We start from the raw sequence: 27,910 nt of genomic DNA, 5'->3' as shown, positions 1-27,910 counted from the left end.
TTAGACTCCCTTTGAAGGCACTATACCTAATCCTTTGTATCAGCCAACCATCTACCTACCACTTCCAAACGTCAACCTCCTTCCCCTGGTCTCACTCGAGCCACTTAATCCCTCGAATCCCACAACTCTCCCCCCTAAACTGGCACTCCTTTCATGTCCTCTCTCGTTGTCCCACCCTCTATTTCCTCTAGCCCTCCTCGGCACACCTCCTGTCAAGTGACCACCACCCTTTCTCAAAGCCTTCCTTTCCCTCTCCAAATCCTCCAGTCTCTTGACTTCTACTCCAACGCTCCTCACTGTATTTCTTGATCCCTGACTTCCCATACTCCATACAGATCTCGCGCTTCTCATGCTATCTCTTCCTACACTCGTGTCTCTTCTTCTCAAGAATCCTCCCATCTCCTTCTCCCAATCTTTGCCATTCCACGTTTTAAACTTCTCGATCTGTTTAATAACCCCTTCACCAATCTCTTTAACTTGTACTCCAATCCCTGCACCATTCTTATATGGGTCCTCGATTTCTTCTTCAATGATCCCATGACTAGACAGTACAGAGCATTCTTTAACATGCACAGGACTTGGTTCTTTGGGCATCACCAAACAATCCTGATAGAATTCAGGATCGCGAAAACTAATGACCGAGTCTTCAAATCGTGTATGATCAATCTTGTCATCACCACTTAGCACCTCTTTCATCACGATTTGATCAATTTTGCCCAAATCGTCCCCAGAACCAAAGTCTGATGAGCCGTCCTTATCATCATCGATAGCATATGGGTCTTTCGCCTTGCCCTTCTTCTTCGGAATAGGCGGCATCTCCTCATTTTCATCATCATCAATTGCGTATGGATCCTTCGCTTTTTCCTTCTTTTTTGGCACGGGTGGCAGATCCTCATCATCATCTTCATCAATCGCATAGGGATCCTTGACCTTCTTTCCTTTCTTCTTGGGCATTTCGTCCTCATCACCCTTATCCTCACCGCCACCACCCAAGTCATCATCTTCATCCAATGCATAAGGGTCTTTAACTTTTCTTGCCTTCGGACCCTTCTTTTTAACCGGCATTTTTGGTTCAGCTGGCTCCTCAGGTCCTGAACTAAAAATATCCAACAAATCACTTACACCTCCCTTACTCTGAGTCAAATCTGCCGCCTCATAATGCGGCTTAATTTTAGCTTTCTGAATCGCTTCTACTCTTTTTCTTTCCGCCTCAATATCATCCGCTTCATCATCTATCACCTCACTTGGCGGAGGGGGTGCCCTCATTGGTAACAATTCCAGTTCTGGAAATGGTACTTTTCCATCCATAGTCATTGAACCTCTTCTCCCCAAGCTCCCCGAATGAAACGCATGTTTCTTTTGTCCATCCTCAATTCTATAATCCATCCAAGCAATCTTAAGTTTCTGACTCCACCGTTTGTAAAACGGCTCTGCAGCTTCAATCGCATCCAGTTCCTCATCAGATAGTCCTTGAGAATTACTAGGATCACTACTATTCTCAGTATACATACCTGGTCTTCTTCTCCTCCTTGTACCATAAGAATGCTCCGATCTTCCCAGACCCTCATTTCCCGGTTTCAAAATCGCAAAATCCTTTGCTTCAACAGCCGACTCTACACCCGCACTTTCATGCCCCCTGGCATGTCTTTCATGGCTGGGAAATCTACACCAAGCTTCTGGGAATTGTTCAATTTGATGGATCTTCGGTTTGCCTCTCGAGCCAAATTTTCGACTTTCGTATTTGGATTTAGATGCAACTCCAGCCAGTTGTGCCTCCCAATCTCCAAAAATGTCGTCTCCGTCTTGATTGTCCTTGCGTGCTTTGGATCTATCTGATACCGCACCTTTCACTGCTCTCATCCAAACAGCAGCGGAATCATCCTGACTAGTGTCCATTCTTCTCCTATTATCCTCCCTAGTCGTAGAGCGATTCCTAGCTCGTGGGCCTCTCCACTGTGGTGCTCCACCTTGAGGATCATTTCCACGCCTTTGAACTTTTGATTTTGGTGCAGCAATTGGAGCGATTGCAGGTGCTTCCTTGGGGTCTTTCTTTTCCTTTGGGGGAGAGTCTGAATCGTGATGACCAAAAGCTGATATGGGGAATGTTGGGAAGGTGAGGGGTTGGAATATCAATATGGGGGGTATGAAGAATCGATGAGGCACCAGGGAAGTGAGGTGTAGGTAAGTCAATATGCATAGCAGTACCAATACGTGCAAGAGTATCAGGCATATGAAGTTCCGGATTCGAGATATGCATAGTTGTGGCCATGCGGCCAAGATGACCAGTTAGGTGAAGTTCCGGAGTCGAGACATGCATAGATGTAGCCATGTGAGCCAGAACACCAGGCTCATGAGTGTCAGCTGTGTTGATACTTGGAGACTCAGGAGTTGGTAATCTAATGGATGGTATACTAGGAGGTATGGATATTTTCCGTTGAGCCTCCTTTGCGGTCATCTCGGCACCCAAGCCTAACCTAGCATCCAACGCAGATGGTCTTCGTGCAGTACCAGACTCGGATCTACTGCCTCTATGATCATCTGCGGGACCATCGTACCCACCCAAACTAGATAGGCGCTTAAATCTGCGAAATGCAGAAAATTTACCTTTTACTGGAGTATCGATCGAATCATCAACAATTGGGGTTCTTCTTCTTTCTGTAGTTTTCTTCGTTGGTGTTGAATGATGCGCAGAGCTCCTTCTACTTAAAGTTGTGGGAGTAGAGGTAAATCGATACCCAAATCCTGGTCTATGCGGTGGAGGAGCAAGTAATGGATCCTCGTCCACAACATCACGACTTCTATTTAGCGAGCAAGCTCTGACAAGCTTCTGAAAAGGAGATTTGGGTTGAGGGGTGAGTGAAATATCAAATTCTTCGCGGAACTTGCTTGATATTGGCGTACTTGGAGGTCGACGCAAATCGGACGAAGCAAACCGTGCTTGAATATGACTTAATTCCAGTTCTCGTTCTCGAAAACTGGTAGTTTCAGAAGCAAAAAGCGAGCTCTCATCAATTTGTTTGGCGGAATATCTGCTTAAAGGGGCTTGAAGGCTCGTTAAAGATACATTGATTGTGGTAGGGGTGTCGCTCCCTAATGCTGCTGGAATTAGTGGTGAGCGAAGAGGAGTCATAATCCCGTCAATGGCTTGCTATAATGTTAGTGAATCATAACTTGTAATGCCAAAAGACTCATACCTTGTGGCTCCACCATTGTAGGAATGCTTCTGCTTGTGGACATGAAAGGAGATAGCTCAAACCGTGAGCATTCTGGCGAAGGCTGGATGCTATTGGGTACCGTAGGGTAAAATGAAGAAGTTCCATCATTTGGTAATTTTCCCCAATTTGGTGGGAGTAGCTCGCTCAAGGCAATTGATGGGCATGAAGGGATTGATATTGTTTCCGATGGGTTTCGCATATATCTAGCACGACTTTGTGTCGCAGTACTAATTCCGGAAGCTTCACGGTGATGCTCCTCCCAGCTGACTAGTTGTGGTGACGAGCAAGAGCTCTGCAGAAGACGTTTAGAGATATCCATATCCTGCAAATGCATATTTGAAAAGCTTCCGCTTCCATCAACCCCACCAAATCCAGTATCTGAACGTGGTGGACGCATAAATGATGGCTCTTTTGGTAAAGTACTACCTTCCGAAGTAGTGATAGCCTGCGAAGATGATCGGAGTCCATGAGTTTTTAGCCAACGTGGCAGTGTTTGAGTTCCTACGTTTGCAACATCCGTCGCTGATTGAATTGGAGCCTCAAATTGTTGACTTAACCTTCGAAGATGTGCTCCACGATTAGTTTGATGAGAAGTATATGACAATCGCCAACTCGAAGCCGTGCTTGGATCAAGGGTAACAAAACTTTGCAATCTTTGAGCCTCTGCTAGAGATGCTGAAGGTATAGCAGAAACTTCACTGTCTGTTTTCCTGATGTGTTGTTTTCCAGGCTGGAATAAGTCAGTTTCACTGGGCGTAGGACAAGGACCAGGGGAGCTGTATCTTCGCGGTGGAGTATTGACCGGTTTGAGAAAATTGGAGTTTGGGTCACCAGGACCTAAACATGTTCGAGACTTTCCTCGATCTGCTCGTTTTAAAAGAGATACTTTGCTGGTGTCATCAAGCTTAGTAGCTAATAGCGATATTTTACTCGTGTTATCATTATTGCTTGTAGAAAGGGAGATCTTGCTGTCATTGCTAACTGCCTCCGATCCAAAGGAAGAGCTCTGCCTAGAATAACCAATTAAAATTATGTCTTTTGGTTAACTTTCAAGAATTTACTCACTTTCGGAAAATTGGAAAGTTGCCACTGTCCTCTGGTAGAAGAGATTGCCTCTTCTGACCCTTTTCGGTGCGCATAGCGGGGCAATCCACTGTACTTGTAGACTGAGCATCCTCATCATATCCATCATCATAACTTAATTCCTCTTCAATTCTCTTTTGCCTTATTCTTCTCAGTTCCTTTCTTCGCTCGACTTCTTCCTGACTGGTCCCTATACTTCTTCTTTTATCGGCTTTTGCGATTCTAGGTTCGCGGGAAAATGTCTTTATTAAACGGCTTTTGACGGATTTGAGTGTGTTAGAACTGAGCATTGGCTTGACCTCCTGTCGTCTTTCGTCCTCGTCATCATCGTCACTATCTCCTTCATCGACTACCACAATTTCGTTTTCTTTATCGCTATCAGTGGAACACTCTCCTTCAAAAACGGCTCTTATTTCTGTTGTATCTTCCGTTTTTGTAGCCGAACTCCATGTAGTGGCTTGTGTTTGTAGCTCCCCAATCCTTAAGTTCGATGTTTTTCTTGGAGACTTCCTCAGAGTGTTAACTGGGGTAAGAGATGGTGATCGTACAGGACGAGGTGAGACTGCATCGGGAGAAGGAGGTTGACGACTGGTGCAACAAGTGGAGGAGCCCATCTTCACCCAGGCTGCGGAGGCGAGATGGGATTATAACTAATTCAATGAAACCAAAATTTTATGGTAATCCAGAATTGTCTTTTGTTTTGTTATTATAAATCAAAATATGTGGAAAGATTTAGATCTTGATCCTACTTAACGTGTTCCTAGCATTTGGGAAAGTACAAAGGAGGAGGTACATATATGAGAACGGAAAGTTCGACTGATCAAGAAACCCTTCCAGTTTAGAGAGAACCCACTACCGTTTTGACTACGCTTTACAGGACGAAGTTTTAAGAATCGCACTCGCAACTACCCACAAAGCTTGATTGTATGTCAAGGGGGTAAAGTAACAACACGAGAAAACCACGAGTCTTGTGCTAGTACCACTGACCCAATTGCTTCGAATACTCGTTGTTATTTCAAAACATCGTCTCCGTTGTCAAAGGGCAGTATGATTGAAATTCGTCCCTCAGCCTAAATAAATGACCTCGCGGAGTCGCTTTAGGAACCAAGAAGATATAGCACTTGACGATAAATTGCACATTCTATTTAAAATTGTTATCGAATGTGGCAATGAATCATTACAGTAGTAGTAACAAGCCACGGCAATATAAGTACAGACACATACATCCCAACCGAAGGCCAAAATCTAATATCTATACAAACATTTTTTTTACCAACAATATCAACAATACTCTACCACGTGGGTGGCGCTTTTGCCATATGCTGTCCCTTCCCATTATATTCTGCACTCTGAGATAACAGAAGCCTAGCCTTTGTTTCTCGCTCAATTTTAGTAGCCCATCTCTTGTTCATTAAAGCAAGCTTTGCATTGTAAACGTTCCATAACTGTGGCATGAGTTGGACATCCTGAACACAATATTCCACGATTGCTGGATCAAGTGGTCTGTCATTGAAGACCTCATATCTTCCCCCCTTTTCTGGCGCAAATAGTTGTACTCCGCGCTTCTTTATGGCGCTTCGAACCTCGAGCTCTTCAGAAGTTTGCACGAGATCTTGATCCATGCATTTTCCAAGCCCCCTGAGAAATTTCCGATTGTGAGATCGAGTTGCAAGCTCCATGAGTTGAAGGTCGATGACCCCTTGTAGTTTCACGCCGAAGTGGCTATACAGAGCATCAGAGTCATTTCTAACGTCGAATATGACTTTTGGAATGAATTTAGACTCCAAGATTGCTTTCAAGGTAAGGCCAGATGAATTGGGAGTGGAAAATGCTTGTTCACGGAGATTGTGAACATCCACGAGAAAGGTCTTTTTATTTGGGAGGATATGGACTTGGAGGATCGCGATTGAGCCTGTACGACCAATGTTGATTCCCTCTAGGTCGATATATACAGAGGGTGGACTAGTGGGCAGATCACTATGGCCCAGTGAGTCGATCAGTTCGATGATACCCTCGGGAGTGTCGGTAAGACTCATTGCGGGGATAGTAGAAATATTTATTTCTTTGACTCCAGTGGTAAGACCTTTAATACAATCTATGATTGTATAAATAATGTTTGGTGCTTTGAAAATAGCCTTTCCAGTGAGTCTAGATCTTTACTTTATCAGCGTTTATGATCAACAACAAGATGAAGTTTCATGAAGTGGCAATCTGCTTAGTAATAGTGCCAAGGAAAGCCGATAAACTAACCCTAAATGGAAAAGAGCTCCAGAAATAATTTTTAGGCTGCTTTTAAGCTGTATTTGTGGGGAATCAAGAATGGTAGCGGACATGTTCGGTTTGATGAATTTAAATGGACAAACATATCTGGAAGTAAAATGACTCTCTATCAGACTCAATTCCAAGAAGGAATCTCGCACATGTTTGCCCATCAAAGGCACGTTGGCAATCATGGTGAGTCCCGTCCAGCTAATTCTGCTCAAGGCACTACCTCGAGAACTTATCACTCCAGTCCCTGTCTTCTCATATTATGAGAGAATCCAAAGAGCACTCGGGTCAATGAATTCTTACGCCTCCTCAATAAAGTCATGCGAGATTTCATAAAAACATCGTATGGTCATTGGATGGTAAGGCTCTATGAATGAGGAACAGGTTATTCATCTATTTATCAACGTAACTGATCATAGCCAAGCCTCTGATTATGTGTTATTTCCTGCCCTTCTTGATCCCATATTGAAGTAAGACTAATAGATAAATGATGAAAACTGATTTCTCCTTCAGAGCTAATGAAAGAAGCGTTTCTGCAATGAAGTGCCACTTGGGAATGTCGCAATGTAGGCCATTTGTGCATCATGCGAAATTGGACTTTTCTACTTGCAAATCTGGTGAATTTGTAAGATATCTCTGGACTCGACCAATAATGAAGACGAACTGAAGGTCCATTTCATCATAGCTATTACTTCAAGATCAAGCAAGGCTATGAACTTATATCTGGATAGCTCAACTAAAGCTTAGCCAGCACATCTGACCACACCTTCTACACCAAATATTCGGCAAAAGAAAACAACTCTTTGCAACATTGAATGTAGCATTCTACATCAAAAGCCTAGCTCTCATCAAGTAACAAACTGCATTCAAACAGCAAAAATGAGGATAGAAAATCGGCGAAAATACGAGCTCTATTCCATACCTCAAATAATTGAAATCTTTCGTGTCCGCTTGCTTGACTTTCGAACGAGATACATCTTGATGACTTCTAATCGAGTCATATAACGTAGATTTAAGTACAGATATTAGCCGATTAGTTCTAGCAAAAACCCCCTTTAGTGGCCTTGCTGAGTATTGGCGGACCCCAGAGATATAGCTCACGGAAAACCATCTGTGACACAAACGACAGGATCGAAATTTTAGAGTGTGATTTCCACTCCAAAAGTACTTTTCGCATGACAGTTGATAATTTACGAAACTGAGTGAAAGTTTTCAGGAGTGTAATTGTACACAACCCATAAGCAAGAAAGTCGTAGGATTTTTTTTGATTTTTTTTAAGAAAACTTGGTAAAACACCTTAGGTTTGTAAAGTTGATGGATGAGAAGGGTTCACTATCTCGCGAGTGACACGAAAAGTGGTACATACAATATATTTCCTTATTAAAGTTTTAATGGGATTTTAGATTATATGTTTAGCTCTTAGTTAGCTTTATTATATATCAATATAAAATTTTAAAATAAATATTACAAAAATATTTCGAATATAAGCTTTTTAATAATATAATTTTTATTATCTTGAGATTTTTATAGCAAAAGTTATAATTTATTGAATATTAGGTTTATTTTGAATTTAAGCATAATTTTTACTTAGAATCTTAAATATTTAGAAACTTCAACTAATTATAATTAATTCAATTCTTAATTTAAAATACTTAAAAAAACTTTTTTTAAAAGATTAAAAAGTAATTTATAATATGTATAAGATTTATTTATTATAACTTTTAATTGAGTAATTAGTATATATTAGAAAATTAATGACTTAAAAGAATTTTAGTGAGGAATCCTTATCAAAATTTAATATTATTAATAAACTCAATAATTTCATAATTATATTAATAAATTATTTCAAATAACAATAAAATTCTAATATTTTTAGAATAATATTTCGATATTTAAATATATTTTAAAGCTTTAATATTGTTATCTAAAAACTTATATTAATTTTTAAAATAGATATATAATCATTTAATTTTTAAAATATATAAAACTTTTAATCTATAATATCTTTTGATTGAGATTATTTTATATAATATATTTAGTTAATATAACGTGATTTATCATCGAGTGGATCATATCATCGAGTGGACCACTTTCACCTCAATTCACACTTTCAAACTCATAACAACTAAATCAATTGATTGAAACTATGAAGATTCTAATAATCTAGGATCTATTAAATCATTTTGATAAGTCCTTGTATTATGCCTAGTCTTTCCACACTTATTATAGTATCGATTAGAAACTGTTTTCTTATTAGAATTCCTTTCTTTTTGATATTTGTTGTGTTGAATCTGAATATCAATCTTTTGTTGAAATAATATATCAAAAGCCTTTTGTTCAATAAATACTCTTCCTTGATGTAATTAAGTTTTTTTTTTTTTTGTATATCGATATTTACTTAATATCTTATTCATTATCCGAAGTATAGGGATACGATGACTCTCACCTATATATGGTGTATCCTACGAACCTTTGATTGTGCGATCGGAGAGCTAAGTAGAATCAGCTGGAGCTGGGTGATAATTGTATACTAATTGGAGGCTATATTGAAAGCAAAGGTATATATAGCTAATCACTAAAGGGTAATTACAAAGATACTTGAAATAAAAGATTATTAGCAAAATAGAGATAAAAACTATTCAATAGTGAAAGAAAAATAAAAGCGGGATTAATATAAAATCATACTTTTATAAATCTGTATGGAAAGTAGAGCTAGAGTATATCGTAATAGAGCATTTGCAAAACAGAATTAGTTTTTGAAATAATAGATAATAAAGCTTCTATAATATAATTAAATCTGACTAAAACCTATATTGGAAGTAGAGCCGATATTCTTAACTTGATAAACAAAAATCGACAAAACATTTTTGGAGTGCTAATGTGTAGAGTTTTCATAATCTAATAATATATATAATCTGTAGATATACCGGATTGGATATTTATAAATGGTAAGGGAAGTAATAGAAAGTATATAAAAGCTAGAATAATATTTACTGGGGCTGGCAGAAATATATATGGAATAGGAAAAGGGATGTTTTTAGTATCTTATCTTCAAGTACATGGGAGTGGTATAGTGGCAGAGGAGTTCTGGTATAGGAAGGACGCTTTTAGCAAGTTATATTCAACAATACTCAATCGGTATTATAATAATAGAGGATCTTAGATAAAAATCAATTCTATAATATATATATACAACATATTCCTAATGCTCTACTTTCAATTACAAATTATATATTAAGAAAATGGATTTTACAAATAAAGCTTTAATTAATAAATTAAAAATACTATAGAAAAGCTATCTAACTAAGATTTGAAATAACAAGTTTGTAAGATATAGTCGGTCTTGTTATATAAAAGAAATCTAGTAAGGTAATATGAAATAGTTACTAGTTGTAAAGCATAGTATATAATAATAGTAATAGTGACACTATCTATATAGCTTGAGAGGATGAATATATATATCGATCTATAATCGGATACTATAAGGCAAAGGGCATAATGGAGATATCAGATAGGCTTAAGAAGTAAATAGGAATGGAGATGTAAAGAAATGGTTTTGGTTTTAGTTAGAACTTCTGAAGGTAATTATATAATAGATAGTTTAATATAATCAAAAGATTCTACAGAAGTCTAGTACTAGTGGTTTTATCACAAGTAAGTTGGGAAAGCGTCTGTAGGTGTAGCGAACCTACTTTGTATTATAATATATTCTAGAAAGTAGTTATAATATAATTCATTTCTGCCAGACTCACAAGCGCACTGAGCGCCTCTGTAGTAGCTGTGGGGCAGAAAGGCCGCAAACCTACCGATCATCCCTGTGATGGACTGACGAGTGTAAGGAGGCATACCGAATATATACATAAATTAGGAGAACTAGAACTACTAATAGAATGGCAATTGTTTAGTAGAATCTACAAAGGGTTGTGCGAGTATCGAAACGAGCCTATTGGACTAAGCACTTGGATAATATACAGAACAATCAGGAACTATACAAAGTTATAAATTAGTATAAGCTAATCCCAGAAGTAGGTCTCAAGGCCTCTCCTCTAATAATCGAAAACCAGGAGATTACTAATATCAGGGAAAAAGCCAAAGTACTCTTTACAATAATACTCAATCACTTTAAAGTATCGAACCATTTACAGCATAATCTTTTACAGGAATAGAATTATTAAATAACCTTACTATAGAAAAGAACAATCACCGCAAAGGAAGTGGAAAAATATATAATAGAAGTCAGGAGCATGTTACCCAGAGTCGATCGAGTAACTATTTGTTTCCTCAAAGTGTACTAGCCTAGTATGAAGAGTGTAATATATGAGATTTCGCGGCCTACCTTAAACTCAATTATTATCCTAACAAATAGAAACTCGCTAAAGTAATTATACTACCCAAGGTTGATAAGAAAGATAGAATATCCCCGAGATTATAAAGGCTGATTATATTGATTTCATATATTGAAAAAGAATTAGAAAAGTATATTACTAGTCAAATTGCATAAACGGCTATAAGATACAATATTATCAGCCCTCAGCATTATAGAACGTTATTGAAAAGAGCTGGTATTGATCTCACAGCTGTCTTTACTTATAATACTAAGCTTGCTTTAACAATTAGCAAAGTAGTCATATTAATAACAATGAATATACAAGGCGCCTATAATACACTCCTTAAAAAACAGCTTCTATAATGTATAAAGAAACAGAATTGGCCTATAATGCTTTTACAACTCGTTAATTTATTTCTAACTAGAAGATATATGTATATAAGACTTGAGGGGATTACAATATAGGATTTCCCGATCGTATACAATACCCCTCAGGGATTACCACTCTCCCCTATCCTGTATACCCTCTATCTTGCTAAGCTTTTCAATCAAGATAGAATATAATGCTTCGGATATACTGATGATATAGCTATATATCATACATCTAAGAACCTATCCACAAATATATATATACTTCGTTGAACCATTCAATATATTTTACAATAAAGAGATCAGAATAAGATTTTTTTCGCTTCAGAAAAGTTTGAGCTATTTCATATATCAAGAAAACATAAAATTGCAAATCCGGTTATAAGAATAAATCAAGATCTAATTATTATACTAATCCTTTTAGAGTTTATCAATAGAGTATAATCAATCTTACACTAGCTTAATATCTTTTTTGATCAACACCTAACATTTCTATAGCATATCAAAACGTGCATTGCGAAAGCTATGCGTATTGTATCCTATATCCGATTAATAGCTTATACAGCCTATAGATTATCTATAGTCTATTTGCGAAAAGCGATTATTATCTATATATTCCTTATTACTCTTTTCAGCTTTAAAATATAGTTCAATAGGCTATACAAACAATACTCAAATACAGATTATATTCCAATCAGCATTAGAATCAAGAAATATATCAATCTAATCAGCAAAATGATTTATAATGCAGTATAAGGAGTTTTATCTATTTATAAAACAATCCTAATAATTATACTCCTTATAAAAGTTAATTTTCTAATTGGAATTGTTATACTAGAGTAAACCAGATTGAGGTTTGTATTTCGGCTTTAAATAATAAATATATAATACCTATTTTGTAAACTAATTAAAGCTATATATTAGGAAAAAAGAATGAGATATAGATATTCTAAAAAATTCCAATACAAAACTGTAAAGAATAGAATAAGCGATCCCTACCATCAAATGCCTCAAACTTTTATAGTCTCATTTTTCTTCCAAGTGCTGCACCAATCCAATAAATGATATAAACAAAAAGGATGCCACAAAAGTATTCAAGGAATAATAAGACTTAATCCCCCAAGAAAACTATTTTGTATTTTCAAACAGGTTTGAATAATATAACAAACACGATCACCGTATAGGGTATGGCTTTATAATCTATTATAGCAAGCAATAGATCGATAGCGGCTATAGTTGTATATACAAACAATTATATGTTTTTGATATTGAGGCGATTGGTGTATAGTGGGGACTAGAATGTCTTCTGAGCATTATTGATTGTTTCTATTAGGAACGAATATAGTTATGTATTGATAGCATTTCAGTAATCTGGGGAATGTGAGAAAATGCTACTGTCTTTTTTTAATGGGTATATTATAAGTGCTATTAAGTGATATAATATTATGATATTATAATCAAATAATTCTTTGGGTATATTAAGATTAAGAGTAATGAGGTAGCTAATCGCTTTATTGATTAGGATACAACTGGGTTGCTTGACCCTAGTCTATTCTGTCTTCTTATAGTCAGCAGCTCCTGCTCTATTCTATATGCCAAATATTAATGCTTCAAGAATAGATAATGGAAGGAAAAAAGAGGCCTGATTTTCGAAACATATAATGTATAGAAACCGATATATAATATCTTGAAATTAGAAAGTCTTAAGCTTCTTTATAAGATATTATACAGATTTATAGTGATACAAATTAGATATAATAACTTTGCAGTCTATTATATCAAATTCAATTACAAAAATAATACAAATACTTATATATACAGAATTAAAAAAAGCTTATTGTATTTCTTTTAATATTCAATCAATAATCAGATGTATAGTAATTAGCTATTTATATTAAATCGACTTTAATCTGAATAAGATGCAATAATATATATCAATTACGTTTTGCGAATACAATATAACTTTATTAACCTTCTTACTAGATCTAGATTTTATATTAAGATATACTTAAACTACATAAAACTATACGAATTCCAATTTGCTTCAATACCCTGAGGATAAACTCTTTATCCCAATCAACCTAAAACCCGCATCGAACAGCTATAAGCACTTCAAGCACTTTCCCAATCGATAATGATCGACCTGATCATTTACCGATATTCGAATAATATATAAAACAAAGCTCTCTAAAACAGAACCACAAACCCTTAGATAAAACAGCTATAAGATCGCCATGAACAATATTGAACAGGGGAATACTAAAAGCAACAAGCCCCTAATTAGCTAACATTACATTACTATAAACAGCTGGAACACTAGCGGCCTGTAGACCCACTCCTTAGTACATCTAGAATACCCCTTGGGAGGTCAGATATTAGACGTTAATCACTATAAATAAATAAATAAAAATTATCCGAAGTATACAAATCTCTGTATTCAAAAGTGTATTTTTATAAGCTAATCTCTTTATACCTTTAGCTAAAGCTAATATAATTTCGAATATAGATATAAAGAAGCTTGATTGATAATAAGTTATTCGAGATTTTACTAAAGTTGATTGTAAAAAAGCTTTAAATAGATTATAAAGAGTTTAAGAGATTCATAAATCTTGATTGAAAGAGGGGGGAGTAGGTATACGAATTCGAATATCTAGTTTCGAAAGCACAGCTTTAGGATCGAAAGGTATTAAATCTGTTTTTCGAAATTCTGATTTTATATTCTGAAAAGTAATTGATTCTTTATATACAGTTTTAAAAGCTATAAAGAATTTAATCTTCGAAATATAATCAATATATATCTTGATAAATCTATCAATTTGATTATTATATAAATATTTCAGATTACTAAAACAGTTAATATTAAATAACTGAATTAAATGACTTGAATACAATAATAAATTTAAATATATAATATCGTTCTCTTTATAGTATACTTGAAAAACTATTAATTCATAGCTTTTATATCTATCTAGCACCAATATTCGATATTTGCTCTTTCTTTGATTCTTAATATACTTATTGAAGTGTTTCAACTATTCTAAACCCGTTTTATTGTTTATTCATTTATTAGATATAGATTTAATAGTTCATTCTATAGGAAGATCGATTTCGGTATATCAATTGTGTTGGGACAGGGATCATGTGACAGGAGCCATGTGATCGCACTAGTGCAGGCGCTAGCGCACCAACACTATATCGTACGTTTCGTAGCCTTTAGCTTTTAGAACAGGAAGCAATATTACAACAGTGTGAATCATTAGTACTATATTGTCTTCACCATCCTTATGGTGATACCAATACTAATCAGTAATATTACAGATCAAAAGCCTGGCATCTTAATTTCAAATGCAATATGGATTTGTGATTAAGGTTAATATTTCTTTAAAAAGGTATAAGTTTTTGTATCAAAGCAATATGATTTGATATCTGTTTTTGTATAAATAAAGACTGTTAGCAATGTGATGGTAATTCTTGTATTTAATATTAATCCAATATGATTTAATATTAACAAAAACCGAGTTTAGTTGATAATGTGGCGATAATCCTTATATTCAATCTTAGTCTATATTTTATTTTTCAAAGTAATGTATGTTGAAGAGTATGAATCAGTAGCTACCAGCTCGAGCCAAGCAAATACACACTTTCTACAAAAAAGCAACAAGTTTGCCAAATTTTGGCAAAGTTATATTTCAATATTTCACCTTATTTCCTACCTGCTATCCATCGATATGACAGGATTATATGAAAATGATTTCATGAAGTACAAGTTGAAATACAAAGATAAGAGATTAGCTAAGAAATGATTAAATCACCCTATCAATCTTGCTAAAGCGAATATAAAGGAGATTAGAGATTTCTGTAGATATAAGCTATACGAATATCAGCGAAAGAGCTATTTCGATAACGAATTATAATTGGATTATTTTCAAGCTCTCAGCATACATTTGCTATACAAGCTTCGGTATAAGCTATGCTCATGTGGCTTGTTTGTTGCAAAGCATCGCATTTGCACAATACGACCTGTTTACAAAGCTTTAGTTGATATAATTCAATCACTATACAAAGTGTGAACAAACAAAGAGATCGCTGATACACTTGAAGATAAAGAGTTTTCATTTCGATTTATAAGTATATTAAACAGAATAGCACCAGAACCCTCTCTTTTCGAAATATCTATTCAACGAATCAATTCAGTACCCCCTCTTTCCGAAAATTCAGTATTACCGGAACCCCCTCTTTCCGAAAATTCACCATTACCGAAACCCCCTCTTTCCGAAAATCCAGTACTACTACCAAAACCCCCTCTTTTGAAAATCCAGTACTATTATCAGATAGTAGTTTATTAAATAATAAGAATAGTTTGAATAAGGATAAAGAAAAAGAAAATAAAAATAGAGGAAGAGATTTTTCATAAAAAGGATATAATGAAAATAGGAATAGCAATAGAAAAGGAGATATAGGAGAAAGTATAAGAGAAGATGGAGAACAAGTATACTCTTTAGCTTGTTTTTGCCCAGTTATTATAATATAGGAATTAGCTTATCTGAATAATAAAGATAGAGAAAACGATTTTCCACAAATAGGAATAGATTAATTGAGATAAGGATTATATGAAAGATAGTTTCATAAAGAAAGAGAGAAAAAGAGGGAGAGGAAGAGAGAGAGAAAGAGAGAGAATATGTGAAAGGGATTAATAGCACAGATGGTTTCACAGAAAAAGGGATTAGCTAGAAAGAATACGACCCAACAACTTTAGAGAGTTGCCAGTGTTGGGACAGAGATCATATAACAGAAGCTATGTGATTGCATTAGTACAAGTGCTAGCGCACCAACACTATATTATATGTTTTATAGCCTTTAGCTTTTAGAACAGGAAGCAATATTACAATAGTATAAATCATTAGTACTATATTGTCTTCACCATCCCCATGGTGATACCAACAAATTGAAAAGATGAATCTGTTCTTGAATTACTAGAAATAGGGGAATAGTTTCATTCTCTTTATTTCTATATATTATTGCTATAGCTCATTTTCGATTACCTGGTTGTATTGATTTACTTCTATTATATCTTTCAGTACTAGTTATAATCATTCCAGAGTATATTATATTCATCATAAAGCCTGTTTCGTTGAAGTTATAGAAATCGCTATCCAAAATACTGAATTTCGCTTGTATATTTGTAACCAATCGAAATCAGTTTTTAATAAGCTTGGGATTTTTGTAGAGAGCTTTTTGAAAGTTATAAATACAACTAAAACATATCTTTAATTCGATTTGATACTTTACAAATCGATATGCTTAAAGCTTTTCAATACGCTTTGTACCCTTCGATTTAAGAATATGATTCGCTATATCTTTTATTTCCTTAAATTTAAATAAAAAACCTTTTGAATTCATATCAAGAATATATTGAATAATAATTTCCTCTTCTAATTCTGTAAGTTTATATCGATTCGCTCAAGTTTCGGGATATGGAGTTAAACTATTCATTTTATGGATAAGGGTTGTACAAGGGATATTATATAATTGGAAGGTTTTTCGAAGACTCAGTTTTTTGTTGTTTTCGATAGCTTTGATAGCTAAAAGCAAGTGTGTTTTTTTATTGTTAGGTTGTATAATAAATGATTAATAAATCGTATATTGAAGTTGGTTATGTTTATTGAGGTGAAAGTGATCCACTCGATGATATGGTCCACTCGATGATAAATCACGTTATTATTATTTATTAATATCATATAATATGTAGAAATTTGAGTTTATTATATGATTAATTTGGTTTATTATTAATTTTTGAAAAGAGTGAGTTGAATGGAGTTTATATTCTAATTATATTGTGTGTGCCACTTTTCGTGTCACCCGCGAGACTGTCAAGCTATTATTGGAAATACGCTAAGGCCCGCATGCAGCATTGCGGCCGCATTTACCGGCGAATTGAGCTACGAAAGCATTCTGGCCAAACCATTGAATCCTCCCAACCCAGTATCTCACAACATGCTACCACGATAGCAAAAATGGCAAAAGCCAAATCGCACAGCAATCGCAGAAACGAAGAATCATCGAATCGCAATTCGGAAGAAGATGTTGGACTTCTCGCTGAAGAAGCAGGAAGTGAAGATGAGGATATCATAGACCATTCTGGACAGGCACAGGAACAAGGACATAATGAAACACATACACCTCGAACACCCAATCGTGTACGATTCGATTTACCACCTTCGCCGAATGGCGAATTGAATGCGAATAATGGAGCGCCGCCTGTCTATGATGATGAAATACATGCACATCCCTCATCTCGAACCCAATCTTTTACACCTCTCTTGACGGGCATCGAAGCACCTTCAGTAACTGTTGCCTCTAGTCCTTGGGACGACGATGAAGATGTACATACATGGGCTGAACGCGAGCGATCCCGTCCCAAATCGAATCTGCGGAATGCATTTATGAACATGGCGAATAGTATTATTGGAGCCGGTATCATCGGACAACCTTACGCATTTCGTCAAGCCGGACTTTTGGCTGGAGTTATTCTTTTGATCGCGCTTACGATTACGGTGGACTGGACTATTAGACTTATTGTTATCAATTCGAAATTGAGTGGACGGGATAGTTTCCAGGGGACAGTGGAGTTTTGTTTTGGGAAGACAGGATTGATTGCTATCAGTGTTGCGCAATGGGCTTTTGCGTTTGGGGGTATGATAGCTTTTTGCATCATTGTGGGAGATTCAATACCGCATGTTTTGACTGCGGTTTTCCCAGGATTAAGAGATGTGCCAGTGCTGGGGCTACTGGCGAACAGGAGGGCTGTTATTGTAGTTTTCGTGTTGGGAATAAGTTATCCTTTGAGTTTATATCGGGATATCGCCAAGGTACATTTTCTGGACAACATTCAGGAGTCATGCTAATTCGCAACAGTTGGCGAAAGCAAGCACTTTGGCACTGCTCAGTATGACGATCATTCTATTCACAGTTGTAACACAAGGATTTATGGTACCCCAAGAAGATAGAGGGGATTTTACCACACCCCTCCTCACCATAAACGATGGCATCTTCCAAGCCATTGGCGTAATATCCTTCGGTTAGCCTCCACCCCTTTTTTCCACCCCTCTCCAATTCAATTCATCTCAACTAACACACTCTCCAGCCTTCGTCTGCCACCACAACTCCCTCCTAATCTACGGCTCCCTCCAAACCCCCACCATCGACCGATTCTCCACCGTAACCCACTACAGCACCTCCATCTCCATGGTCGCCTGTCTCCTAATGGCCCTCTCAGGCTTCCTAACCTTTGGCTCCAAAACCCTCGGCAACGTCCTCAACAACTTCCCCGCCACAAACCCCCTCGTCAACCTCGCCCGTCTCTGCTTCGGCCTCAACATGCTCACCACCCTCCCCCTCGAAGCCTTCGTCTGTCGCGAAGTAATGTTCAACTACTGGTTCCCCGGTGAACCCTTCAACATGCATCTCCATCTCATCTTCACCTCCGCCCTCGTCGTTAGCGCTATGATCCTAAGTCTCGTAACCTGCGATCTCGGCGCAGTATTCGAATTAATCGGCGCGACTAGTGCGTGTGCGTTGGCATATATATTACCCCCATTATGCTATATAAAATTAACGAGAAGAACGTGGAGAACGTGGATGGCGGGCGCGTGTGTAGCGTTTGGGGGCGCGGTCATGCTTATTAGTCTTTTTCAGGCGTCGAAAAAAATGATTTTGAATGAAGGGGGAGTGACGAAATGTGATTGGTAGGATAGAGGGGATGGAGGTTTTATATGGTAGATAGAATATAGTGTATAACATGTATAATAAGATGCCGATGAGCTTTGCTAAACTATTCTCTGGATTCCAAATTGGGTTCTTGGTATCTAGTGACCTCATCGTTGTTTAATCGTCAAGGCCTGTGAAATGTAACACGGGCTAGCCTTCACACTACTCGTCAACGTCCCGGTCGTACTTGACAACACCATTATGCTCAAGGCCTACCCACGATCAATCACAAAAAGCGCTTCATATGTCATTCATTTATATTAAGCCTAGCCTACTAGTATCAGATCATCCGAGCCATATTCTTCTAAATACAAGCAAGCCAGATCAAATTAATACAGCAAGCAAGTAAGCGACATGTCTAAAAGCATTCCCTCTGAAACATACGAACGACGATTCTTTTATGTGACCACAACGCCGGGGAATATCATCAAAGCAGCAATTTACAAGAAAAGAGAGAAACACAGAAATCGAAAGCTTAAGCCTTGGACTTCTTGGCTTTCTTAGCCTTGGTGACCTTCTTTGCTGGAACTTGAATCTCGGCTTCAACCTCAACTTCAGCTGGGGTTTCGACAACCTTGACTGCTGCCTTCTTAGATCTTGTCTTTCTTCCAACTGGAGCTTCGGGTTCGACCTCGGCTACGGGCTCAACGGGAGCTTCGACAGCCTTTGCCTTCGCAGCCTTCTTTCCCTTCTTTGGCTTCTCGACTGGAGTAGCTTCAGTTGTAACAGTGGTTTCCTCCGTGGTGATTGTGGCAGTAGGAGTTTCCTCGACGACCTTGGTCTTCTTGACCTTCTTAGCCTTGACTGGCTCCTCAACTGCAGGGGCAGCTTCAATGGCCATGACAACATCTCCATCTCCAGCAAGTTCATCTTCGCCATTCTCAATCTCCTTGACTGGCTTCTTGGAAACACCCTTTGCGGATTTTATCTTTGGTGCCTCGAATTCGTAACCGATTTGCTTCAATTTCTCTGCGGCGATCTCGCGCTTCTTCTCGGCCTTTTCTATTCTCTTCTCCCATTGCTCTTCTCCAGCACCTTGCTCTAATCTGCGACCCTCAATCTTGTTCCAAGGAACCTTCTTGAAGCGACGGTTGGCACCCTTGAACAAATCTTCAGGGAGTTGCTCATCAGGTACCAATTTAACCTTCAAGATATGGTTGAACAGCAGATAGTTATCCATAGTCTTGGCTACAATTTCTGCGACACCCCTACTGGCGAATTGAATCCATGCATAATGCTTGCTTGCACCGGTTCTTCTATTTCTTGACAGACGAATCTTAAGAATATCGCCGAATTGAGAAAAGTAAGCTCTCATTTCCGCCTCGTAGAAACCGTGAGGAATGCGACCAATATAGACAACACCTGGAAGGTCATTGGCAGCTTCTTCGGCAGCCTTCTTGATAGCCTTCTTTTGCTTCTTGCTGAGTTTTTCGAGGGCGTTTGGAACTTCTTGACCGGGCTCGAGTCCACCTTCTTTAGCGTTCTCTTCCTCATCATTATCCGATTCGAAACCCTTCAGGAGAGCTTCAGTTTGGTCATCCTCTTCTTCCTCTTCTTCGGATTCCTCGACTGGTTCTTCAGGTTCTTCAACAACCTCTTTCTCTACAACCTTCTCAACAACCTTTGCGGCCTTCTTAGGTTTGGCAGCTTCCTTGGCTTTGGCGGCTTCTTTAGGCTTGACGGCTTCGGTAGATTTTGGTGACTTCTTCGCCTTCTTTAATTTTGCAACCTCGTCCGCGGGGACGGCAGGAGCAGTGGAAGCTATAATTGAAAATTAGAATAATCGATGGAAGAATTATAGAATAATGCATACCTTTACGCTTGCGTGCTGTTATTTCAGCCATTGTATTTAAATTCGTAAGATTTGTTTTGTTTAAAAAGGTTGTGTCGTGGATATGATAGATAAATGTTTTTGCAGATAGGATTTTAGGATTTTAGAATGCAGTGTGATTGTCCAACAAATTTTTTGGATTTTGCCAAACAATCTCCACGAGAATTCTCTCGCGACCGGAGCGCTATACCTAATTGAGTTAGACCACTTCAAGGCGGTGAGAGCGCAGCTCAGAATTCCTATCGAAATCTTTCTTGGCATTTCATTATTGAATTCATGATTCTCCATTTCATTGTTGCGAATCTAGTCATACATTTATGTCCATCCCATGCATTGAAGAAAGATTATTCTGGAATATCTTATTTGCTCAACCAAGTATTGGAAAAGTACAGTGGTGTCATGCTTAATTTCTTCATGATATACTCATTTTAGAAGTACATCTATCTCACCAGCTTGTGAAGACTAGACTATTTGCAATAAAGCTTGCTTCCTTCATTTAAATCTTTATAGAAAGAGATTCATCAATCATTCTTTCTACCTTCCTCCAGATTCTACAAGCCTTTTGATTTGATCCACAAACGCCCGCAAATGCACCTTTCCTACAAGCCAAATAAACTAAATTATTGTTGTCTAGCCTGTCTCTCGACCTCATATGTAAAGTCGAAATATCCCTTATCAAATTGGTGCACTCTGACATAACCATCCTCACCACCACTTGCATATCCCTTTCCGTTTGGATCCACGGCAACAGTGTTTAGAGGACCGAAATGTCCACGAACTCTACCGATTTCCTCTTCGAAGATCTTGTGGTAAAATCTGGCTTCGAATTTACCCTGGCGGGCGGAGGTTGTTGTGACATCCATAGCAGCTTGTCCACCACCGAGAATGACGAAATCCTTTTTGGGGGTGATAGATGCGCTGTTGAGAGGAGTATCGGTGACGTAGGTCTTCATGACTTCGAGGTCTCGGGCATTGACAAGCTATACTGATTAGTGTTTTGAAAACTTGAAAGCGTGCATGTAATTTACCTTAGCAGACTTGTCCTTCGAGGCAGTGATGAAGTAGGTTCTATCGGGCGACCATTGAAGGTCTGTGACTTGAAGATCTGGTTCGTGGACTTGAGTGTTGAAGAGTAACTCTCCGGTCTACCAAGCCTGTCAGTACCTAGAATATACAACACCAGTCTAGATCCTTACCTTGGCATCATATTGAGAAACACTTCCATCTTCGTGCCCCGCAATGATGTATTTAGACATATAACTCCATCCTGCAACAGTAGCCTTGCTCTCCGCGCAAGTAATGGTCAAAGCCCGGTCGTCGGATTGTGGTGCGTTTACGTCCAGGTTGATGTCCAATACTACGATCGTTCCCAAGAATCCCATACGTTGTTCGGTAACAGCCAACAATTGTGTAGCATCCTCGTTAAATTCGACTCTCTTAACAGCAGTGTTGAAATCCCAGGTCTTCAAACATTTTCCAGTCTTAACGTCCCATAACCTGACGGTGTTGTCTGCTGCACCACTTGCGATGATTGTAGTTGTTGGGTCCACATCGACTGTCCATATAGCTCCCTGATGACCGTGGTAGGTGCCTAATCTCTCTCCGTTGTGTGCGTACCATGCGCAAATGTGCTGATCCTTCGCGGTTGAGAAAATGATGTCGCCATCTCTGTTATATCTATTCGTTCGTCAATACCGCATGTATTTTGTTATTTCGACGGGTGTTATATACCTAATTTGTGTAAGAGCACGCTCCTATGTGATTGTTAGCAAATTGGGGTCATGTATTAAGCCAACGGGGCATCATTTATACTGACATGTCCTTGCAATAGAATGGGCCTCATATTTGCGATTCAGTATTGATAGTACTAGAATCGCGATATGATGGAGGTTGGAGGTTGGCGGTTGGTATTTAGATAGGGTTGGATCGAAATAATCTTTGTGCCCCTCAAAAAGTTCGATATCCTCTAGGGATTTGACTCTTCAAATGTGTGCTATCAAAGACCAATCATAAGCGAGAGAAGATGCGGACAGATGCGGGACTTGGCCAAGTGGTGAGAGGAAATCTTCTTATTAGGCTATGAGTCGAGTTGGAAGATCCACTTAAAAAATCATAGCAAAGACTCACAGCTGTGACACAACATGAAAATATTGATAACGTGATTACTGAGGGGAGTGAAGGAGGGAGTGAGGGGAGAAATAAGAAAGTGATGCTTCAGTCATAGGTAGAGAGACGAGAACTGAAGGCGTGAAAGCTTGAATGGGATGATTTGCACATTTCATAAGGTAATGGCCGGACATTCTATCCATTCTATGAGTCTTTCCTTGACTCATTCTTTCCTTTCAGTAGACGACTAGGTGAGCATTTCACGAAGAAAGAAGAAATATGCTTGATTGATTGCTTTTTGGTGTATTATTCATTTTTTGACTCAATGCTTTGATCATCTTATCTCTCACCGATATGTTTATATTGAAAGCTCTAAAGCTAAAAAAGTACCTACATACTAAAAAATTGTTGTAGTCATTCGACGGGCTCATCAATTATCATTCATTCATTGTGATTATAATTTTGATTCTATTACTACATCTGTATCTGTCTATCTATCTATCTATCTTGTCATTCCTTCGCCTATCAAATCAAATCACCTCATTCGTTTGCGGCACAGTGCAGAAATGTTGATCGGCAAAAGAGCCAAAGTAGCATGTGGTGCCGCCCGCGTTTATCCTCACAATGTGTACATGTTACCTTCTTTGAATTGCCTCACTCTGACCAATTCTTCGTCAATTCTTAGATCAAGAGCTTCTCTTCCTACTCAACACCGAGCACTGTTGAGTTCTCCAGCCCCTTCAGCTTCATCTGTCCAAGCTGCCCAACAGGTACTCCAATTGCGGGGTCAGCCATTCCGCTCAACTTTTTCTTCCCCCACAAGGGTCTCATCCATATCCCCCTTCACCCCGCAAAGCAGTACTACCAGGCAATTCTCAAGCACGCCAGCGACAATGACAGCCACCAAGATCGATGGCACTGCCATTGCGAAGAAGATTCGTGAGAAGATTCATGCTGAAATCGACGATGCCCAAAAGACAAACCCAAGATTTAAGCCTTCATTGAAGATTATCCAAGGTAAATTCCCCCAAGACATTGCTAGAAATGTTCGATGAGCAGCTTATGCTAATATAATTTTTCACAGTGGGTGATCGCTCTGACTCGAGTATGTATCTGTGATTGAATACTGTCAAAAATGACTCACTAATGGTGGTACAGCTACCTATGTTCGCATGAAGTTAAAGGCCGCACAAGAGGTTAGCTACCATTTCTCATCATTTCCAAGCATACACTGATTCATGAGTAAATAGGCAGCGATCGAGTGCGAACTTATCCCATTCCCTGAGAGCGCAACTGAAGCCGAGGTTCTTGACAAAATCGAGCAATTGAACAATGATCCATCCGTCCATGGTATTCTTGTCCAATTACCTGTCCCAAAGCACATGTCCGAATACAGCGTAACGTCCGCGGTGTCTGATGAGAAGGATGTAGATGGTTTTGGAGCATCGAATATTGGCGAGCTTGCGAAGCGTGGCGGGCGTCCTCTTTTCACACCATGTACACCAAAAGGTGTTATGGTCTTGCTCGAAGAGAGTGGAGTTGACTTGAAGGGCAAGAATGCGGTCGTTCTTGGACGTAGCGATATTGTGGGAAGCCCTGCCAGTTACCTCCTTAAGAATGCCGATGCTACTGTGACAGTATGCCATTCCAGAACCCAAAATCTCGAGCAATTCATCAAGAATGCCGATGTTGTTGTTGCAGCCATTGGAAAGGCCAACTTCGTCAAAGGAGAGTGGTTGAAGCCAGGTGCAGTGGTCATTGATGTCGGTACCAACTTTATTCCTGACGAGACCAAAAAATCTGGTCAGAGACTTGTTGGTGATGTCGATTTTGAATCCGCGTCCGAGGTTGCATCTCAAATCACTCCAGTACCTGGTGGAGTAGGACCAATGACTATCGCAATGCTATTGCAGAACGTTGTTGAATCCGCAACAGCTTATTTCGAGCGTCAAAAGGCCAGAGCTATCAAGCCTTTGCCATTGAAACTTCAAACCCCAGTCCCATCGGACATTGCTATCTCGAGAGCTCAACACCCAAAGCATATCACACGTGTAGCACAAGAGATTGGCATTGCTGGTTACGAACTTGAACCTTATGGAGCATACAAAGGTAAAGTTGATTTGAGCCTACTTAAACGTCTTGAGCACCGCCGCAACGGTCGTTATGTCGTTGTCACTGGTATTACCCCAACACCTCTTGGCGAGGGTAAATCTACGACTACTATGGGTCTCACTCAAGCTATTGCCGGTCATCTTGATCGCATAGCTTTCGCTAATGTTCGTCAACCAAGTCAAGGACCAACCTTTGGTATCAAGGGAGGTGCTGCAGGTGGTGGATACAGTCAGGTCATTCCTATGGACGAATTCAACCTCCATTTGACTGGTGATATTCACGCAATCACAGCTGCAAACAATTTGTTAGCCGCTGCCATTGAGACCAGAATGTTCCACGAAAATACCCAAAAGGATGGCCCGCTTTACAAGCGTCTCGTTCCAGCAAAGAAGGGCAAGCGTGAATTCCAACCTATTATGTTCCGCAGACTTAAGAAGCTTGGCATCACCAAAACCAACCCCGACGAGCTTACCGAGGACGAGATTCATCGTTTTGCAAGATTAGATATTGACCCTTCGACAATCACCTGGAGACGTGTTCTTGATGTCAATGATCGTCATCTGAGAGGTATCACCGTCGGTACCGCTGGTACCGAGAAGGGACAAACTAGAGAAACTGGTTTTGATATCTCTGTCGCTAGTGAGTGTATGGCTATTCTTGCGCTCAGTAACGACTTGAACGACATGAGAGAAAGACTTGGTCGCATGGTCATTGGATCATCCAGAAATGGTGATCCTGTTACTTGTGATGATCTTGGTGCAGGTGGTGCTTTGACTGCATTGATGAAGGATGCTATTAAGCCCAACTTGATGCAAACATTGGAAGGAACACCTGTTTTCGTCCATGCCGGACCATTCGCAAACATTAGTATCGGTGCTAGCTCAGTTCTTGCGGATAAGCTTGCTCTTAAGCTCGCTGGTACTGAGCCTGACGAGAATCACAACGAGAAGGCTGGTTTTGTTATCACTGAAGCAGGTTTCGATTTCACCATGGGAGGAGAACGTTTCTTCAACATCAAGTGTAGATCATCAGGACTCATTCCAGATGTTGTCGTCGTTGTTGCAACTGTTCGAGCACTCAAGGTTCACGGTGGTGGCCCACCAATCGCTCCAGGTGCCGCACTCCACCAAATCTACAGAGAGGAGAATGTTGAGATTCTTCGCAAAGGTTGCGTCAACCTCAAGAAGCACATCTCCAATGCCAGATCCTACGGTGTACCAGTTGTTGTCGCTATCAACAAGTTTGAGACTGACACTGACGCCGAGATTGAGGTTATCCGAGAGGAGGCTATCGCTGCTGGTGCTGAAGATGCTATTCCAGCTAATCACTGGGCCGAAGGTGGTAAGGGAGCTGTCGACCTCGCCAAGGGTGTTATCGCTGCAAGTGAAAAGGAGAAGAACTTCAAACTTCTTTACAGCCTTGACGGAGATGTCCAGACCCGCATTGAAGCCATTGGTAAAGAGATGTATGGAGCTGACAAGGTCGAGTTCAGTGAGATCGCTCAAAAGAAGGTTGATACATACACTAAACAAGGGTTCGGAAACTTGCCAATCTGCATTGCAAAGACTCAATACTCTTTGTCGCATGACCCAGATCTTAAGGGTGCACCAACTGGATTCACTGTTCCAATTAGAGATGTGAGATTGGCTGCTGGAGCTGGTTATTTGTAAGTTTTTTTGCGTGATAACTTTATTGCTCTCTCTAACATAATTCTAGGTATGCACTTGCGGCAGATATACAAACCATTCCTGGTCTTCCTACCGCACCTGGATATCTCAACGTCGACGTTGACACTGAGACTGGAGAAATTGATGGTCTCTTTTAAAAATATATTCTCGCATTTTTTTGGTTTTGTATGTCGATTAGCGTTTCAACAAGTTAGTTAATATGAGGGCGGTAAAAACACATTCAACGTGTCAGGGTTGCATTTTCAACAAAAGGCGTTTATAGATATACGACTGGCTGATAAATAGCTATATAGTATATAGAGATATCCTATCATGTTTAACTCATGATACAAATGAAGTTTACGATGTTCGCAATTTGCATTGCTATCTTTCCCTTTTTTGCCATTCATGTGATTTGATGCTAGTTCTTGCTGGTAGCGGCTGCTTAAGTTGTCACCATTTGGGCTCGTTTAAGACCTAACCTTGGAAGTTCAATGACAATGATAGTGAAGCGTCATGTTAATCATGCGCGAGAGGGATCCTCAGCATCAAATAGTAGATGTTCGAACATGTGTAAAGAAAATTGTATGGAACCAGCTTCGATCTCGTGAATATAGTATAACACTGAGCTAGAGGAAGTATGTTGGATTTCAATATTAGATGCATCAATACTTACATATGGTCTGGAATTTGATTTTTAGCGCATTGGATTTTGCATTCTAGATCTCGAGGCAGAGAATATTCTTAATCTAATCGTCGCTTTTTCGAAAGAGTGTAGTGACTCTGTTAGTAGACTATTGTAATTTGTAAAGATTAGCGGATTAGATCGTGAATAGTTTATAATTAGGGTTTGAAGTTTGAGGTTTTAATAGGCTGTTTTGCATTCTAGAAATGTATAATTGTTGAAGTTGTATGCAAAATGGATTTTTGAGTTTTTGAAAGGAGGATTTGTTTTTGAAAGGGTGGTTGGGGGGTTATTAGGGGGTTAGCGAGGTTTTTGGGAGGGAGGGATGTGGAGGTCTGGAGTTTGTGTCGCTAAATAGATGGGGAAATCTTGGAGTGGGTGGGTAGAGAATTAGATGGTTGGGAGTTGGAGTGATGGGTTGTGAGTAAAATAAATTGTTATTGTTAATTTGTGGAGGTATTTCAGTATTCGACAATGTCT

At 38.8% G+C, this 27,910-nt stretch overlaps 6 protein-coding genes across 6 annotated transcripts; 2 read left to right on the top strand and 4 right to left on the bottom strand.

Moving 5' to 3' along the window:
• Window positions 1–51: 51 nt before the first annotated feature.
• EAF02_006094 (uncharacterized protein) lies at window positions 52–4,912 on the bottom strand (the record flags this gene model as incomplete). Its single annotated transcript, XM_038902142.1, has 4 exons — window positions 52–2,090; window positions 2,164–3,144; window positions 3,195–4,225; window positions 4,281–4,912. 4 exons carry the CDS (start codon window positions 4,910–4,912, stop codon window positions 52–54), a joined length of 4,683 nt encoding a protein of 1,560 aa, XP_038758359.1.
• A 678-nt stretch (window positions 4,913–5,590) lies between these two features.
• EAF02_006093 (uncharacterized protein) lies at window positions 5,591–6,334 on the bottom strand (the record flags this gene model as incomplete). Its single annotated transcript, XM_038902141.1, has 1 exon — window positions 5,591–6,334. The coding sequence occupies one exon, from the start codon at window positions 6,332–6,334 to the stop codon at window positions 5,591–5,593; it is 744 nt and encodes a 247-aa protein (XP_038758358.1).
• Window positions 6,335–17,276: 10,942 nt separating this feature from the next.
• On the top strand, window positions 17,277–19,268 carry EAF02_006092 (uncharacterized protein; the record flags this gene model as incomplete). The annotated part of the gene is made up of 3 exons (XM_038902140.1): window positions 17,277–18,131; window positions 18,178–18,340; window positions 18,407–19,268. 3 exons carry the CDS (start codon window positions 17,277–17,279, stop codon window positions 19,009–19,011), a joined length of 1,623 nt encoding a protein of 540 aa, XP_038758357.1. The 3' UTR covers window positions 19,012–19,268.
• A 236-nt stretch (window positions 19,269–19,504) lies between these two features.
• EAF02_006091 (uncharacterized protein) lies at window positions 19,505–20,873 on the bottom strand (the record flags this gene model as incomplete). The annotated part of the gene is made up of 2 exons (XM_038902139.1): window positions 19,505–20,790; window positions 20,843–20,873. The coding sequence occupies 2 exons, from the start codon at window positions 20,871–20,873 to the stop codon at window positions 19,505–19,507; spliced, it is 1,317 nt and encodes a 438-aa protein (XP_038758356.1).
• A 607-nt stretch (window positions 20,874–21,480) lies between these two features.
• On the bottom strand, window positions 21,481–22,703 carry EAF02_006090 (uncharacterized protein; the record flags this gene model as incomplete). Its single annotated transcript, XM_038902138.1, has 5 exons — window positions 21,481–21,840; window positions 21,889–22,005; window positions 22,057–22,537; window positions 22,592–22,614; window positions 22,677–22,703. 5 exons carry the CDS (start codon window positions 22,701–22,703, stop codon window positions 21,481–21,483), a joined length of 1,008 nt encoding a protein of 335 aa, XP_038758355.1.
• An 829-nt stretch (window positions 22,704–23,532) lies between these two features.
• On the top strand, window positions 23,533–27,124 carry EAF02_006089 (uncharacterized protein; the record flags this gene model as incomplete). Its single annotated transcript, XM_038902137.1, has 5 exons — window positions 23,533–23,983; window positions 24,051–24,071; window positions 24,125–24,162; window positions 24,217–26,744; window positions 26,795–27,124. The coding sequence occupies 5 exons, from the start codon at window positions 23,533–23,535 to the stop codon at window positions 26,901–26,903; spliced, it is 3,147 nt and encodes a 1,048-aa protein (XP_038758354.1). The 3' UTR covers window positions 26,904–27,124.
• Between the last annotated feature and the right edge of the window lie 786 nt (window positions 27,125–27,910).

This window comes from Botrytis sinoallii (assembly GCF_014898435.1).
Source record: "Botrytis sinoallii strain Bc 23 chromosome Unknown BSIN_009, whole genome shotgun sequence".
Classification (NCBI taxonomy): domain Eukaryota; kingdom Fungi; phylum Ascomycota; class Leotiomycetes; order Helotiales; family Sclerotiniaceae; genus Botrytis; species Botrytis sinoallii.
The sequence above is the reverse complement of the archived record's forward strand: the minus strand, read 5'-3'. Positions and strand labels throughout refer to the sequence as shown.